At 36.1% G+C, this 18387-nt stretch overlaps 1 protein-coding gene across 5 annotated transcripts in view; it reads left to right on the forward strand.

Annotated features, from left to right (window-relative positions):
- The window catches only part of ATP13A3 (ATPase 13A3), a 61146-nt gene that overhangs the window by 17941 nt on the left and 24818 nt on the right, over nt 1-18387 (forward strand). For all 5 annotated transcript variants that reach the window (XM_069792362.1, XM_069792360.1, XM_069792363.1 and 2 more), the window contains 10 exons: nt 4314-4407; nt 6385-6558; nt 7369-7539; nt 7861-7931; nt 11563-11643; nt 13463-13532; nt 14407-14541; nt 15344-15416; nt 16158-16289; nt 17322-17501. In XM_069792362.1, the coding sequence (XP_069648463.1) occupies nt 4314-4407; nt 6385-6558; nt 7369-7539; nt 7861-7931; nt 11563-11643; nt 13463-13532; nt 14407-14541; nt 15344-15416; nt 16158-16289; nt 17322-17501 (1181 nt within the window). The remainder of the gene's footprint in view (nt 1-4313; nt 4408-6384; nt 6559-7368; nt 7540-7860; nt 7932-11562; nt 11644-13462; nt 13533-14406; nt 14542-15343; nt 15417-16157; nt 16290-17321; nt 17502-18387) is intronic.

Below are 18387 nucleotides of genomic sequence, written 5' to 3' on the forward strand. Positions count from 1 at the left end.
GTATGTATGCTAAAGCAGAATTAGTATTTAAGGATTATGGACTTGGGACAAATGTTGAGGAGAACAGAGGGAAGTTCTCTGCTTCCCAACCCCCAAACCCAACTTGAAGGGTAAAAGTTGTACTGAAGTAGTTTGTTAATTATGCCAGCTATTGGAAAACTGACTTCAGATATGCTAGTAGTCCTTCAAAAGTGTGGCTTGCAGAATTCTTCAGGCATACTGATTGAGTCTTACTGTATTCTTTAACAACATTTACCTTAATAAATATGCCATGAGTTCACTTGCACCTTTTATACTGTTGCTACGAATGTTTATTGCTTATAAATATTTTGGTAGAACTGCTTGGTATCCTGGTTGTGTAGTCAGGATAGATCAAAAAATAGATATTGGTATAATTCAGATAATTCAGAAAAGGTGTAACATTTTCTTCACTGTGGGGGATGCATGTAGTTTTGAGGTCTGTACACTGCTGTACTTTCTTCAGTGATCCAATTTGTGATCTACTTTAGTTCCAAAATAATATCGACTTAAATCTGAGGCTGCAAGTGCTGCCCTACTCGTAACTATATACTATTCAGGACAGAGGCAAATAGCAAATGCAGGTTAACTTAATTTTTATATACTTTTTTTTACAAAGTTGCAGATTGTGATTCAAATGTATGCTCTTAGAAGTACAATTCAGACACTGTTCAGCTGATGCTATAACATTTGTTAAATTTAGACCTATGTTCTAAAATGTTGCAAATGATTTCATTCTCTTAGTCTCAGTGGCAAACAGCATTTCTTTTACAGACCCTTTTGATACTTCCTACTTTTCTGACTCTAGAATATGCTTAGCTATACAATAGTAGCTCAATAAGTAAAAATTATATAAGTGGAGTGACAGTAATTTTTGCCATTTCCATTGTTTTTGGCCCCTTTCTTTAAAAAGAATAAATAGTGCTTTTTGGATGCTATTTTCAGTTTGTTAAAGGGGGAGAGGACTTGTCTGGCTGTTCACTCCAAGGAATCTGTGCCGGAGAGAGGCTGAGTCCACATTGTTTCTTGTGAGTGAATTTCAACCTCACTTCAATTCTAGCACTAGTAAAATGTTGTATTCCCTTGTAGTCTGAGAAGTCTGGGGCTTATATTTATTTAATTAAATATTTAATTAAGTATTGAAATGTTTTAATTTCCCACCATATTATAGAAAGAAGTAAAGATCAAATGCAGATTGCTAAAATCTCTTCTGAATTGGTGAGATGCTGCTACTTCTTTCTTCAGTCTGACCCAGCAGCCTGAAGTCACCTCCAAAGAGGGCAACCATGTGGAGCCCATGCTGGTGGTGTTCAACCTCAACTTTCAGCAGGGCGGTGAGAAACAAACCCAAAGTAGTTATGCATTTGAACTCTTGATGATGAGCTTGGGCTGATGATGTGCCAAAAGGGATAAGATTGGAGAAACAGTGCTGTTCTTTGTTGCTGAGTAGTAATGATTTTCATGACCCAGCAACTAAGAAAAGATCTCTAATGTTTTCTAAGTTTAGAGATTTGAATTTGAGTTTAATATGGAGAATTACAAGCAGTATGTGAAATATTGAGAATGTGTGTGTTAGTTGAAGGTCGCTCAGTAAATGAGTCTGTGTAAAATAATGCAGATGGAGCTAATGATGTGAGTCAAAAATAGCCTCCTAATGCTTCTCATGTACCCCTGTGTGATTCTACCCAGCTGTTATTGCTGGTGCTCTCAGTGCTGAGATTTCCCTTCGTGCTTCTTCAGACCGACAACTTGATGCTCCTTCCTGGCTGTTGAACAGCCCTAAATTAAGGCAATTGCAATTCTCTCATGCTGCTGTGGTGTCCCATAAGGAGCCTGTTCTGATGCGTTGGCCATATGGAAATCTCAGTTGAGATTTATTGATGTTGAAGCTGTTTGCATTTATTTTGCTGCCTGGTGCTTTCCTGTATCAAGTGTAGTTGTTGCTAGATATGTTCATCAAGATTGGAGTTTTGCCTGCAGGCACTTTTTTTGATGTTGCAGTACACTATAGTGGGGAAATGCATGTTTGTTTAAGAACAGACTAGTTCAAATATGATAAATCTAGTAATTCTGTGATGGAGCTGTGAACTCTATTAGAAGTATAATTCTGTAAATACACAAAACTTTTTCTGGCTGCATGGCTTCTTGATTGAAAATGTGATTTGTATAGTGTACAGAAAGTTGTTTGATGTTGTTAATTCAAAGATTGCTCTCGGGAGCTTTCTTAGCAATCCTGTGTAGGTTTAGGACAGATTTTAACTGGTTGCATATATGTATCTTTCCCAGGATAAAAAGAAGAGTGGCAATTTAAACAAAAAAGTGTTTTAGAACTTACATGATTTGTGCAACAGATAAGGAAGTATCAGTGGTGCACATCTTTTGGCTTGATTTCCAAATTAATCTGCAGTAAGGAAGGTATTCATAGTTCAGTATTGGATAGTAATAGAAAATTTTCAGCTTAATAAAGCAAGGAGCATGTGAGCTGGTGTTTCTATCAAAGAAGACGGTTGTTATCAAATTTGCTTCCTTCGATACAGAACAAAATACAAACTGCATCAAGCATTCAATTTATGAAGTGCTGAGTTGTTTTTCACCTGTGACCGAGCCCTGTGTTGTGATGCCGTTCTTTGATTCGATTGTGTGTTTATCCCACTAGGACCTTGTTCAGCAGTGGGGGTAGATTTCTGAGGAGACCCAGATTTGGGCAGCAACAGAAACCTTTTGTGTTAGGTTCCTTCCTCATTTGTTGGCTTAATTGGAAAGGAGGTGGTAGCTTGCAGAAAACACGTGAGGATGTGATGATGTTGATAAACTGCAGGAATTGGGAGGAAGGACCTTTTGAAGTTGGCATTGCTGCTCAATGTAAGTGCGTGGATCCAGGGGCTGGCTTTGAGGGGATCTGACTTGAAGTCTGGTGATTCGATTTGTGAAAATACTGGGGAGTTAATGACAGCAAAGAGCTTGGTAACGGTTGTGCTTTTGTCATAATGCTACCTAATACTAAGTATTTTGAATAGTGGCATCCTAGCCTTCAATGGACAGCTGAGATGAAGTTAGGTGGATGGCTTTCTACCTTGATTCTTTTTTTTTTTTTTTTTTTGTTGGTAACAGCCTTCTGTCTGAAAAATGACAATTACAGTAACTACGTGTGCTATGACAGTCAATCCTTAATACTTGAGGACTGCTTATATGCTGTGGTAGTAAGTGGTGTCTTCAGAGAGATTTATGTGTGCAGTAAATGAAAACAAAGGTTGTACATTGTCAGTGTAGAGAATGATAGTTAATCCATGCCTTGGCAGGTGAGCACTGGCTATTCAGTGGTTTTAACTATGGTAGGGTGGTCCTGTGGAAATATAATACGGCTGCATTAATTACAAATTGTATACAATTAACAGGTACAGGGGTGCCCAAATGGATTCAGTTTTAATTTCAAAAAATTTAGCTTTTTGAATTTGATTTTCTTTGTTTGTGATGTTGAAACTTCTGATGAGCCTCATAGTATGTTGTAGCCTCTTGTTTGTAGTTCTTCCCTATTGGAATAAGGATCTGTGTGCAATATGTTCATCTCATAGTCACTTCATATTTTTTCATGCCCTTCCCTATTCATGAAACTTGTGATCATAATCTATACTCAAAGCTCCCCTCAAGATTTGCAACTAGAAGAATTTACAGTAAGAAATGAACCCATTGGTACAAATTGAATGGTAAAAAAATTGGAAAGAAGGGAAAAGACTTAACGGACCATTAAGCATGTTGTGATTTAGAAATGCAAACCGTTTTTTAGCACATACTTTTTTTTCTTCTCAGATGAGACATGCACATCTTGGGGGTACAATGCCTTTCCTTGTGGATGATAGCCTGGCTTCTGAAAACATGTGACTGGAGTTATTACACTACAGAATGATAGAAATGTGTAATCTTGACCTACTTGAAGGCTTTTTTTTTTTTACAGGTTTAATTTAGGTTTCCATCCTGAAGTTTGTAGAATGTACCAAAAACTGCTTGCTGCGTGTACAATGTAACCAAGTTAAATTGGTACAAGCTCTTTTCCCTCCTTCAAAGCCTGCTGTTTCTGCAGTATTTCACTTGTATTCATCCAGTGTTCAATCTTAAAGCTTTACTAGAGCTCCTTGGGTCATTACTACTGGAAACTAGTAACAGTGCAAATTTAAGATATATATTAATATGTTGTCAGTGTGTTTTATATGTATGCACTTACAGAAAATAAAACAACCTAATACTTAAGTATAAAATCAGTAATGTTGCTTCAATTTTTAATTCTTTTGTTGTTAAAGGTCTTCCATATCTCAAGTCGAGAAGTTCCATATCGTACTAAACATGGAGAAAGAAGAAAAGAAATTTGTCAATAAAGCAGAGGAGGATGAGATGGTAATTAATTCTGTTCATGTGTTTTTATATAGTGAAAGAAACACATTTTCATGGTTTTCTCTCTAAATGGGGCATATTACATTAGGAAGTGGACTGTCTCAGTTTAAATGAGTTAAGCAATTTTATATGGTTATCCCTGATAATCTTTTTTTGGTATTAAGAAGTGTAGTCTTGGGATAGGGAATGTTTTTGTTGAAAGCCTTTGCAAAGGTTCTGGGTTGGCTACATTGAGGTCAGCAGTCCAATGATAAAAGATTTTGGTACTTACCATTTTTTTTTTAAAGGAAAATGGAAGCAAAGTATTGGTGGTTTTTTTTCTTTTCTCCAAATCTTGGAGTTTTTTTCTTGTCATCTAAAACAGGTTAATGCTCCATAATCTGACTGTACTCTGCATAATCTTGCATATTCATATTTATGCAGATAAGACCCACTCCCTAAAGCATGGCAAGCAGTTTTATGGGTATTTGGTAGCACATAAACTTTGCTTCCTACTAGAGCAATGATATCTCTTATTTCTCCTGGAAGATGCAGCAGTTAGTTTTGACAGGAAAATAGTGGCAGCTGATCCTTAAATTTCTATCCCATTTTAGAGATAGCAGAAAATATTTGGGATATATAGGGATTTTTGTTTTAAAAAACGGTAGTTTCCTGTGAATTGAAGTCCTTGTTCTTTCTTTGTGCATGCTGCTAGGAAAAGCTGCTCTCCACTAGACCAGCTCTAATATGGAGAGTAGGCAAATACACTGTAAAACAAAAAAATGAAACTGAGATGCTTATGGTCTGATCACTAAACTAAATGCTTTTCAGAAGAAATAATTTTGTTTTGCCCCAAAAGAAGCATTAACCTCTCCCACTATCTTTCACCCACCTGTTTTTATTGGTAAGGAGTGAATACTGACTCTAGTGTTTTGGGGGTAAGAGAGAACGGCTTTTGTCTCTCATTTGTGTCAGCTGAGAAGGCTGCAAAAGGAACTTGTTGAAATGCCTTTTCTTAGGAAAGGAGTTTAAACAATTTCTAATACCATTTAATGAAAAGTACAAAAACATTTGCAACAAGTTGGTGTCAATATGAACAATGTGGGTGGGACTCAATGGGAAACTTCATTGCCCTTTTGCGGCAGGAAATATAATCTAATGATGTAATGTGAAACTCGGGAATGTAACACAGCTTCTAGTAAGTCACTGAATTATTTTCTGTTCCTGGCTGTCATCAGGTTAAGTTGGTACTTGCCTTTGACCAAGGCAAACTTAATACTTTGTGGGTTTTTTAATGGGAGAAGAGAATTTTTCCAGCTGGTGCAAGTTACAGAACCTTTGACAGTGCAGCTTGCAGCTTCTGATGTTTCACAGTAGCATTTCTTCTTAAATGGCAGGCAAAATAAGCCAGTTTCTGTACTAAAAACTAGTGTTTGATGAATATATTTTCATACTTGTTTTGAAAGTATGAAATTCTGCTGGCAACAAAAACTATGTACGATAGCAACAAAAACTCATGCTGTGCTAGTATTCAAAACTATGTATACTAGCTAATGTGGTAAAATCAGCATTTGATTAAACCAAATATGCTTTTACTTCTAACTGCTTAGTTGACTTGTGCTGGGTCATGGTCATGGTCAAAAATTTGGTCGTTCACTGAGAGTTAAGGTAGGTTGTGTTGCAACCTAAGTCCTTAGGGAGCAATGCAGAGAGGAGTCAGGTCCTGTAATGAAATGTTGTAAATGATGCGTATGCTCTGCCTTTCTGAGGCTTTTACTGATGTTTATATTTCTGACTGAGCAAAACAGTCCTCCTTTTTGTTGCCTCCCCGTCATGTATTAAGTTTTTTACATCTTTCCTTCCCCCAGAAAAGAAAAAGGAGAAAATGGCTTTGAAATTCGATTCGCTTTAAATACTGCACTTATGAAAAATTAACGTTGGCTTCCCAAGCCAGAGCAATTAAAGAGGGTCATTGTTTGTTGTTTCTCTGTTTCCATGCAGGAGATCTATGGTTATGATCTGTGTCGTTGGAAGTTGGTGCTAGTTACTGTAGGAGTGATCTGTTCTGGTGGCTTTCTTCTCCTCCTCCTCTACTGGATGCCTCAGTGGCGTGTGAAAGCAACATGCAAAAGGACTACGCTTAAAGACTGTGAAGTGGTTCTGCTGAGAACAACTGTAAGTCTATAGGAGGGTGTGCTTCTCCCAGTTTACAGTTGTTTTACATCCCTCTTGCTGCTTGCTAAAGTATACAAATCCTTGCCTGCAATGGAGACATGATTTTGTTTCACAGCACTGCAGAACTGTGCTCCTTGGTACTGTATATAGCTTTGCTGCCCATATGGGAAGACTGACAGCTGCTTGCAGAGGATATAGCAAAAAGAAAGTCTTTGCTTTTGGATTTTAAGAATTAAATACATGATTGCTGTTGTCATCAAAAGCTACAGAACAGATACCTTGTTCATATAACCTGACAACATGATTTTCAGGTTTTCCCTCCCTTGTTCAGGAAAGATAGATCTGTTGAATTAAGGCATAACTGCAGACCCAAGTGTGGTTTGATTTCAAGTGATTTTTTTTCTTCCTCCACAATTGCTGGTTATGATCTTGTGTTAAGTCCTCAGTTATTTGAAGTTGCAGGGTGGGTGCAGCTGAATGCATAGGAATTGCGTAGTTCCTCCTACTATAGAACAACTATTTTAAATTGTGAAGGGCTGAAGATGTCAAAATTCAAGTACCAAGACTCATTGCTTAAAAAAAATAATAAATCTTTCAGCAAAAAACTTTTGGAAAGCAAAAAGCTTTTAGAATTGTGGAAGGAAAATGTATTCTTAAGGTAGCTGATATTAACTTGAGAATATCTTCTGTAGTTATGTATGGCTCTGCTAATCTGTCATCTGTTGTTGACACATTTTGCTACAGATATTGTAGTAGAATGCTGTTTAAATGATGTTTCAACCAACTCATTTTTTCCCCTCTCTTTTTAAGGATGAATTCAAGATATGGTTTTGTGCAAAGGTTCGCCTTATGCCTTCTTTGGGAGCCAATCCTTTACAGAATCCTAACCCTATTATACACAAGGTTTCAAATGGCCATGCTGTTAATTTCTGTGAATCTGCTGCAGAAGAGAATAAAAATGATTTGAAAAACTATTTGCCTGTAAGTAAACCTGCAATACTACGCTTGCTAATTTTCAAAGTGTCTCAAGTAGTATGTAGAGTAAACACACACAATACAGTACACATGAGCTGCTACTTTTGTCTAAAAGGCTAACTCATTCTTTGGGTTGAGCACAAATCTTTTGCTCAATAACCTGTTACTGGAAATTGTGGAATCCTTGAAAGATTATTTTGAAAAAAAAACTATTCATTTTTCAGTGAAGTTTTTCTAAATCCACTTTCTACTGCTGTTCAGAATAAAGTCAGTCAGAAGAGAGGAGTTAAGCGGTGCTAGTTTAATATCTGTCTGTTGCCCTTTCAGATTCGTTATTTCACACATCACAGCGTGAAGTATTTCTGGAATGATTCAGTTCAAAGTTTTGATGTTGTACGGTATGAATACTTTTTTCTTTTGTGTTGTGCTTCAACTGCATTTTTTTAAAATACAATAGCATGCCTAAGAACATGGTGAAAATTGGTATCGTATTCTGACCAGCTGTTTTAGCTCATTGAGTCTTTGTTTGAACCATAGTGAGATTTTAACTTGGTGTGACTTTGGAAGGAAGGTATTTGTTTAATCTACCTTTATCGAGCATGATTCGTATAGGGTGACAGGCTGCATGCCTTTGCAGGCTTTTTGCCTGTTCTTGGAGTGTTATTTGAGAATCGAAGCACCTGTTTATAGACAGTAGCTCTCCCTCTATAAACTCTTAAAAACTTTCCTTCTGATGGAATAACATACATTTTTTGCATTGCTGCTGAGTTAGACCCAAAAGGAGTATGTAGGAAGAGGGGAATTCACCGAATATTTCGTTGCTCACCTTTGTGTGTAGGTCTGCTGCTACATTCTAGTCCAGTTGAGCTGAATTTGATCCCTCTTTTATTACTCTCTAGTAACAAAAATAGGTCTCCTGCATTGATAGAAAACGTCTTTTAGTGGGCACTACTAGCTGTGCTCACTGAATATGATGCGCTGTATTTTCTTTTATCCAGCAGCACTGTTGCATGACGTTAGGGTTGAAGAAGAAAGTTCTTTTATCTGATGCTACTGATAAGGCCTTGGCATAGTGCTAACAAGTTAAATGAACGCAGGCTTCTCTGTTTTTGACAACTGCTTGTTAAAATAAGAAGTTTGGATCAGAAATACAACCTCTTTTTAACTTAAATCAATGTTCACTGCATTGAACTATCGTGTGGAAAAGTCCAAGCACTACATATAGAAAAAAAATACTGACCAGGGACTGAAGGAAAGAAAAATAGCCAAAATTTCTGTAAGAAGAAACATACTCTGCAAATGTTTCTTATGTTTTTGAAAAAAGTGTGTGATAATAGTATGGAAAGTTATCAGCGATGACAACAATTTAAAGAAATGATCATAATACAAGGAGTTACAAAAGAGAGCACTCCTCTGGGAGGATGGAAGTGTCCCAGTTCATGTGTAAATAATTAAAGCTTTGTATGCTTTTTTTTATGTTAAGCCTCCCATGAATTACAGTGGTGCAGGTAGTGACGCTTGTCATTTTGCATTACAGGGTCCTGTTTTCATGCCTATAGTGTTGCTAATTTAAACTGCTCAAAGGGCATATTTCCTGCAGATGAGATTAAAACCTTCAAAACTATACTTTTATGCTAAGAACAGATATGGGAAAAAAATCATACGACTCCACGTGTTTAGAAAAAAATGTTGTTCCTTAGAATTAAAGCAGTGACTTGAAACTTGGCATTTGTTGGCTGTTTGACTGTGCCTTTTGATGTTCTTGTGATAACTCAGCCAATTTATAAGCCCTGGAAAAATCTCAGATATGCCTGTGAAGTTATGTGAGCATTTATTCAATCACATTCTTGCTGATGTGCTAAACTTTCATTTGTTTGATGTATTAGCAATGACTGAGCCTCACCACTTATTTAGTCAGGTACTGTAGCTGAGCTGGTCACCGTTTTTTAGCAGTCGGATAATAAAGAGGAGAAACGGCTGGATCTGAGACATACCTGATACTGGTAGAGTACTAAGTCACTTTTGCACAAGGTCAAATAAGAATGAGAGTTTGCTATAACTTTTCTTTAAAGTGAATGAGGTATGATCATGTAGTGAAGTACTAGATACCACCTGCAAAATAATAGCTGAACTTATGATAAATATTCTGAAAAGAAGTCTTAATCTGTCCTTCATCGAGGTACTTCTAATCTGCTCTTCAGTTTATGTAGAAAACAGAAATTGGTATTACCTAATAACATAGTAGAGAATTAAGTTAATATTTGTAGAGATGGTATATGAGACTGAGGGCTTTGTAGTAAAATCCCCAAGGCAAGCAACACAGTTGTAGTTGTGATCTAAGCACAATACTGCATGATGAAAGCAGATTCACTCTGTGCAGTGACTTATGCAAGTATCCAGAGACAGAACAATTTGATCACATAATTAAAGACTTAGCACAATACAAAAGGGAAGCAAATTAACATTTCTTGGGCAACTGATTTGGTTATGAGAGCTTGAGTTTCATATCATTGTTCTTTTAAAAATAATGTAATGTTAAGATCACTGTTTTAAACACAGGAAATGCAAGTGTAATTGTTCTTAAACTAAATCAGACTTGGTCACATAGCCAAAGAGGATGCAACTTTGACCTCATATGTCTGTTTTGTTTTAGCTAGTGTCAACTGAATCTCAGAGTGAGTTGATGAGTGCTTTATGTAATAAACTGTGCACACAGGGATTTTTTTAAAATGCCCTGGGAATTCAGTACTGTAACAGTACTGTAACAAGTAGATAACATCCTGCTAGAAGCTTTGTCTTTGCATGGACATTACACACATAGGTATGCATATTTGCATATAAAGCACTTAGTTTTAGGGATCCTTCTTAAACCCACTGTTATATTCCTTTTTGTGCAGGAAAAGAAAAATTGAATCATTTGGGATAGAATGGGAGGAAAGGCACAGTTATTAACAGAGAATTGTGTATTTATTAATCTAAAAATTGTTATTTTAAAATCCTTGAACTTGAAAAATTTTAGGGAAACTTGTGTAAACTTATGGCCAGATTAACACATTAACATTTTTACCTTCTCTTATGAGAAGTTGCTGGAAACATGGTCCTAGCCTTTGCAATAGTGTGGATTTTCAAAGCTTTCCCTGTGTTCTAGAGAATGGAAATAATTTTTACTATATATGCACAATAAAGAGTTTTTTCTTCACTGGGACAACTCTGAATCCTTTTTAGTAGATAACATGATAGATGTCCATTATAAAAAAGACTTGTGTAGAATAGTGCTGGTTTTGTCATGTCATCTGTGAAAGCCTTTTGGAAGGTAATGATATTTTCCTGTGCATCCAAAGTATGTTCACGAGAAAATGCCTGGATATTGGGCATGGTATGTCTGATTTAATGAGTTTGGTAGTTGAAATGATCCCATAGCTGTAAACATAATGATGTTTCAGGTGTGCTTGCTTATCTGCAGATCTTCTAAATTATAGCATTTGTTTTCACAGCATAGAAAAAGGAAGTGTTTAAAATGTAGACTGTACTTTACCTAGTCATGGATAAAATTTTGATAATAAGATGCTGCAAAATAGCTTTAGTATAGATTTGTCTGATAAATTGATTAATAATTTTCTAAAAAAATGCTTCCGTTACTACTGAGAGGCAAATAAAGATAATTTGAAGGAATATTAATCCGTATTGATTTCATATGTTTTATAGAACTTGCTCACTTTTTCTTTTTAGAGGCCTTTGAATACTAGTTATGCTAGTATTTCACTTCATTTTTGAAGTGTAACTTCATTTTGATTGAAATAGATATGACTATCTTACAGAATAAGATGTGTCAACAAGAGGACTGCTTTTAACATCTCACTGGTATCTGCAGTTGTGACAAAAATAGCTGGAAAAACATTAATCCATAGACTTTGTTCTTTTATAATACAGTGTAACTCTTGGCAAAGACCTAGCTCTTTTGAATTACTGCATACTTCATTTTAAATATCAGGTTTGTTAAATAACTCATTGACTTTTTCCTTTACTTAGAGGTCTAGATGAATCTACATTCTGTTCTTCAATTCACAACGAACACAGCACGGGACTGACAAAGGGAATGCATGATTACAGGTAATACTACAGTATTTCAGGGAAGAATTGTTTTTGTTCCATTACCTGTGCTCACAGTGTTGGCAAAACTAGAAGACAACTGAGTGGTTTGTGTTTACAGACAGGCTCTTACATTTCCTTCAAAGGTGGCTGTTAGATGTATGAAATTCTTGTTTTTCTTACCTATACATTGAGTAGGAACTAGACTCCGATATTGTGTTGACTTACTTTTCTCAAACTACACAGACCATGGGAATCGGAACCATTGCTTAAAGTAATTCAGAATATATTTCTGAAACTGTATTTACTACTTAACATTTTGAAATACAGCGAGTGTACAAAAAGAATAGCAAGCACTTACGTTTTCAGCCATGTTGGCAGGTATACAGTGAAATTTGGCAGCTGATGTAAAACAAAGTAGTTATTTTTTCCACATAACTCGCCTTTAAGTGACATAAATGTTACCATAACATACTGTCATTGTTGAAGGGTGTGTGTGGGTTCAGAGGCAAATAGACTGATTCCCAGTGGAAAAGTCCATCGAAAGTTCTTTAGCTGGAAAGATGCTCATTTGTCTCAAGCTGCAGATTGTTGAAGGCTTGAAGGGAACACTGAGGGAGATCACTCTGCTGCTTCTTGTTTTCTCTACTAGCGTTGGCTAGCGGTCATTGTGAGAGAGGGGATAGTGTGCTAGATGGCTAATAAGGAACTTTGGATGCCAGGAAGCAGCAAACCTGGCCTAAACTGTAACTAATTTCTTATTTTAGGAAGATCAGGCTGAAAATTCCCACGTCTCAGGACTTCGGCTTTCATTTTAAAAGCTTAGTTAGTATCACAGATGTGTCCCATAGCTTGCACGGATCTGTCTCTGGTTTGTCTGGGGTTAAATGTATTCCCCACTTTTCTTGTCAACCAGAAATAAAAGAAAATAACTGGGGGGGGGATAATTTTTTAACATGCTATTTTAGACTAATGGTGTAAATATGCCTGTCAAGGGACACAGCTGAAGTATGTAGGTAGAGAAGAACTTAGTCTAGAAAAAACCTTTAAAATGTAACTTTAATGGTACATTGTTCAGGGATTTCTTCGTTCTTAAATGTGAAGAGCAAGCTGGAATATATATTGTGAAAATGTGGATATGTACTTAATTATTAGCGTTTAACTTATTGATACACTACCCAAACTATTCTAGTTTGGGTTCTGTTGCATTCCTGGCTGTTTTTTTGCAAATGAGGTGTTCTTAGAGTTAAAATATGGAAGCACCTGCTTGTTCATAGTTCCATTTTCTGTTAATTTGTGTCTCTTCCTACGGTAAAAGCCTTTTTCTTAAGACCCTCCTTTAAGGGCTTCTTCATGTCAATGTAATTTAACCAGCTCAGATCCCATCAGTGCTTAGTTTCTTGTCTTTCCTTTCATGATTTGCCTTTCTTCATGCTAAGAATAAAACCAAGATAGAGACCCATGAAGACAGCATCTTACTGCAGGGTAGGAGTTAACACTTGTTTGAGCTTAAGTTAATGAGAACCCCATATTGGCTTTCAGAATGACATGTTTAATAACATGGACCAATACACAGTTTACAGGGAAATCTGATTATGAAAGAACCTAAAAATTAAGTTACAGTTTAAATTGAAGTATTAAATAATTATCTTTGTATTGGAACCTCTCGCTGGGTAAATGTTTTTTGATGAACAGCTTTTGAAACAGTATGGTAAATAAAAGGGGCCACAGATTAAGTAATATTTTATACGTTCTCATATTAATGGAATTACTTTGAAGTGAATAAGATTTCTAATAAAAATTTTAACTGCCTTTTGATATTTTTACTTTTCTAATGCAGAAAAGCATTCTATGGAGTAAATGAAATTGCTGTGAAAGTGCCTTCCATTTTTAAGCTTCTGATTAAGGAGGTAAGGTCTTTTCTTTAACAAATTGAAAAAAAAAAGTATATCATTAAAAGTTACTTTAAGTACAATGATTATTGGACTTCTCTTCAAATAATAACGTAAAACAGAAACCTTCCCCCAGAGCCCAGCACTGTAAAGCAAAATGATATGGATCTTTATTTTTGAGCTCTCCAAACTTAAGAGGCCTTAGCTGTAAGCTCTTCAGAGTTCACAACCTGGTGCCTTAGCAAGGATGTTAGAAAATGTGTCATAATTCTTTGAGAGGATGTTCATCTTACTTATTTCTTGTTAATTTCAAACATAAAACGACTGATTGTGTTCTCCATTATCAGACCAGGGATTATACATTACAACATACGCATCAAATCAAATGTGTTCTTGCATATACTTTTGTTGGATTTGTTCAATTTTCCTCGTATCAGGTGGATTTGAATAATTGAGTTGTTATCCATGTGCTATAATAATGCATGACAGAAACTTTTGAACAAAGAAATTCTCCAACCTGAACTATAAATAACAGAGTAAGAACTTGAAGTGTCAGTGCATTTATTAATAAGAAATAGATAATAACATCCAAATTAATTTAAGAATTGTAACTTAAGGTGCATCAGATGTTCCTATCCTTTTGCTTTGAGGTATAGGGGCAAAATGCACACAGACTTAAATGTATTCGTGTATTATTTTAGTGAGAACTGTGCTTTTGAGGGGTTGAGGAAGTGGTGAAAAAGAGGGATTGGTTTGGCAAAACAGACAAAAATCATGTATAAAGAACAGAAAGGTTTATCTCCTCCATGGAGGAGGAGGATGATTCTGACTCTTCTGACAGAGAATGCGTGTGACCTTTTGGTGTAACTTTAATGTTCTGTCACTCTTCTAGGTTCTCAACCCTTTTTACATTTTTCAGTTGTTCAGTGTGATATTGTGGATCACTGATGAATATCACTACTATGCATTAGCAATTGTGATCATGTCTGTAATATCCATTGTTAGCTCACTCTACACCATTAGAAAGGTAAGTTCAAAGAAAAAAGATACCTCTTTTCAGCTTTTTACTGATTGGTTTATTTTGATGTGAAATTGCCTACAAATCTTTAAGAATTTTTCCGAGGTATACAGGTAGAATATTGCTATGGGTTTTCCCTCTCTGAGCTGAAAGAATTTGGATTTACAGTTCCCTTCGAGACCCTTTTCTGTTGACTTTCCATGCTGTTTAATCAGTAGGTTGACCTCGGATAACAGAAACACTACCTCACTTAAATAAAACCTGGACACACGTTTATGTACCAAGTTTTATTGACAGTAGTGATTCCGTTGTTTCTTTCTGTTTGAAAAAGTCCAATGGAACTGAGCACCAACCAAACGTGTGGATTGTTAAATTGGCAATGCATTTTTCTCTGTAGACTTAGCTGTAGCTGATTCAAATCAAAGTAGTAGTTATCCTTAAATTGCAATCTCCGAATTCAGACCAGAAACACCCCCCCGCGCCCCCACCTTACCTTAATCCAAGTTCATACAACTACTGCAGTTTTTACTTATGTATGTTAATGACCAAACATTTTTATAACATTTTGTGTGGCATGTGTATTTGCTTCCAGAATGCCATTAAAAGTAGGAACCTGTACAGGCTGATGCACTCTAGCTTTATTTGCCCATAGGTTTCCTAAACTATGTTCAAGAGAATGTTTTGAGTAACATTTTGTTGTAAAAGAATGTTAGTAAAGAATCTCATCACTTCTACTTGTAGAGATAGAGCGTGCATTTAGAAGAAGACAACCTGTGCTTTTAAATAATGAACTGTTTTCTCCCCTTTGCAGCAATATGTTATGTTACATGACATGGTAGCAGCTCACAGCATTGTCAGGGTTTCTGTCTGCAGAGGAAACCAAGGTAAATTTCACAGGGGGTTCGGAAGGTTGAGTTTAAATTGTTCATTAAGTGTGAGTGTAAAGTTGGTGTGCATCTGTTCTTTCTGTGATCACCTTGAAATGCTTCCGTTACTTTGCAAAATTGCATGGGAAAAAGAAGTTGCAAAGTAGAATTTAGATAGGATAATAATCTGTTCACAATTACCCTTCTAGATGGTGTTTTTAGCGAGTATCAGTTTTTTTCCTAGATTTTGTGCTTGTCTTATTCCTGTTTCTCATTATCTACTACTCCACATATGTAACTGTCATTGTAGTTTCTTTTTTGGCTTCCAGACATGCATGTGTTGGGTTTCCGTTACAATTTATTACCCAGCAGGGGCTGCAAATTGATTTCTGGATTTTTGCCCATTTTGATACCACAGTAGCTGAAGTTGGTTAGGTTTTGCAAGACATGCATTTGTGTTGGACTTGTGTCTTTATACTGAAGTTATACTGTAGTTAATTGTTAATAGCTTTTGTACAAGCTTGACTCCTTTCATTTGTTATGATGAACTATATCCATGTGTTCTAGAGTATAATCTGTGATGGAATTGGGTTTCTCAATGGCTTTTTCTGTATCTTTTCAAAAACTTTTCATAATGCCATTAATAAAATAGAGTATAAGCTTAATTGTCACCATCTGGACCTTGGCCGTGAGGATCTTTATCAGGTTTTGTAGATGGTGGCTATTTTCAGGTGAACTTGTTTGTGTTTTAATATTCAGAAATAGAAGAAATCCTTTCCACTGACCTTGTGCCTGGAGATATCATGTTGATTCCATCTAATGGGACAATTATGCCCTGTGATGCAGTACTTCTCAGTGGTACTTGCATTGTAAATGAAAGTATGTTAACAGGTAAAGTAAACGTGATACCATTTTGTGTGGCTAAACCTATTAGGTTATACCTGTGTGCATGCTTAACTTGGCAGTATGTTCTGGCAGAAGTGGATATGTTTATTTTGCTTGAAATGTGTATGTTCTTGCAATTATATATGCTCCTAAGTACTTAGGTACTTGTGTTCTGGTTATCTGCAACAGCTACCTGGTACTGCTTGGCATCTCCAAAAATGAGTGATGGTTTTTTGTTGAAAAGCTTTCTTCTTGATAGTTTGTCTTCCTGCCTCTTGACTTTGTGTTCTCAGTGCAGATTGAGTTCTGCAGTGTGTTTCTTCAGAAAATTTTTGCCCAAACTTTTTAGCTGCTTCCAAGAATGAAGGTAGTAAGTAGAATGTTCTGCTGTATTTAAAAACAGAAATTATCTCCAGTTGTGCCTGCGTACTCTGAAACCAGGGACCTGATGTATTTGAAGGACAGCTTCAGTGAGTAGGATGGATTTTTTGTTATTCCTGGCATAATCTGTCCAAACTGGCAGCGTTTAGAATATTGTAGTTCAGAGATTGTGTGTTTTATCATGTTCAATTCTTTGAATATACTTGAGCCCCTTGCTGCTGCTAGCAACTGATAAAAATTGATTGCAATCCTAGCTTGAGTGTACTTGGTCACCAAAGGAGCTGAGAATAAATTTCTTCAGCTCCTAGTTTTTCTGAGTAAAGATGGGGTGATGCTTTGGATCAGGAGAAAGAAGCTTGTCCTGTTTTCTTTCAATGAACTGTATTTCAATGAACACCTATCTGATTTGAAGTAAGAGGCACAAAAGCTGTATTGGTGAATAACAAATAGAGTTAAATAGGATTTGGATAAGGAATCTGATGAGCTGAGGCTGATGGGTGAGAGACTACCTAATAACGTGCTGAAAGGAAGATGACTTCTTCTATAAGCCTGCTTCTGTGCTGATGAAGTGAGATTATATTGTTCTACTTGAAGTCGTGAAGGAAAAAAATGTCTATTCTTATTTGATCTTGCTTAGAGACTCTTTTTCCATTTAAGGTGAAAGTGTTCCTGTCACAAAGATTAATCTACCAAATCCTTCAGAATATCCGAAAGCAATGGGAGACGAAATATACAGTCCAGAAGTGCATAAACGGCATACTTTGTTCTGTGGAACCAATGTCATTCAAACCCGTTTTTATACTGGAGAATTGGTCAAAGCTCTAGTACTGAGAACAGGTATTGATTGTTGAGTTTATCACTTGTTAATGTACTACTTGCTTTTGTAGGTGTATGTCAACTGATACTTTGGAGTATTGTATTGAATGTTGCTAAGCTTGGATAAACGTGTATACCTGAAATAATTTGATAAATGTTATACAACAATAATAGAGCTAGGTGGTGGCCTGGAAAGTATCAGTTGGCAAGCAAGAAAGTGAATCAGTCTTTAGCATCAATTTAAAACTTACCTGAATGCATTTTCAGGTATTTTAGATTTCTTTTATGGTGTGTTGGTTCAACTACATATGCCTCTTTGAAAAGGTTTGTCATACCATCGGATTGGTTGGGTAGCAGGGAACAGCTTATTTTAGTGGAGTCATTGGCAATGTCAGATGTTTTTCTTTGCCCATAGTTTTGTCAAAGCACATAACATTTGCTTAAAAAAATGTGTTTGACCTAGCCTTTTCTACAGAAGTGTTTATTCATACTAATATTTTAAAGGTTTGGTTTTAGATAACACAGGTGTTCTATTAAAAACTATTGCACAGACTAACGTAGTTGTGGGATTCTGCTTTACAAAGATGATCTGAAGAAAACCACCACAAAATAAATGAATGTAAGCTATAATCCAAGCTATAATAGTATTGGATAGAATAAATTTGACTACATTGACTAGAATACTATTTAAAGCAAGTTTTCCAACAAGTAACTTCAACCTAATTAGCCTCTTCTTTCTCTGGTGTCTTCTCTTCACCTTCTGTTAGTCTGTTTTAGCTGTAAATGCTCTGATTTTTTTAATTAAGTTCATTAATGTCTTTCTGGAGGCTTTTATTAGTCTGTTTTTCAAAGAAAAATATTTCCTTTCCCTGGAACACATCTTCCCTTTAATAATATCCATCTCAAC

Source organism: Haliaeetus albicilla, chromosome 9 (genome assembly GCF_947461875.1).
Source record: "Haliaeetus albicilla chromosome 9, bHalAlb1.1, whole genome shotgun sequence".
NCBI lineage: Eukaryota > Metazoa > Chordata > Aves > Accipitriformes > Accipitridae > Haliaeetus > Haliaeetus albicilla.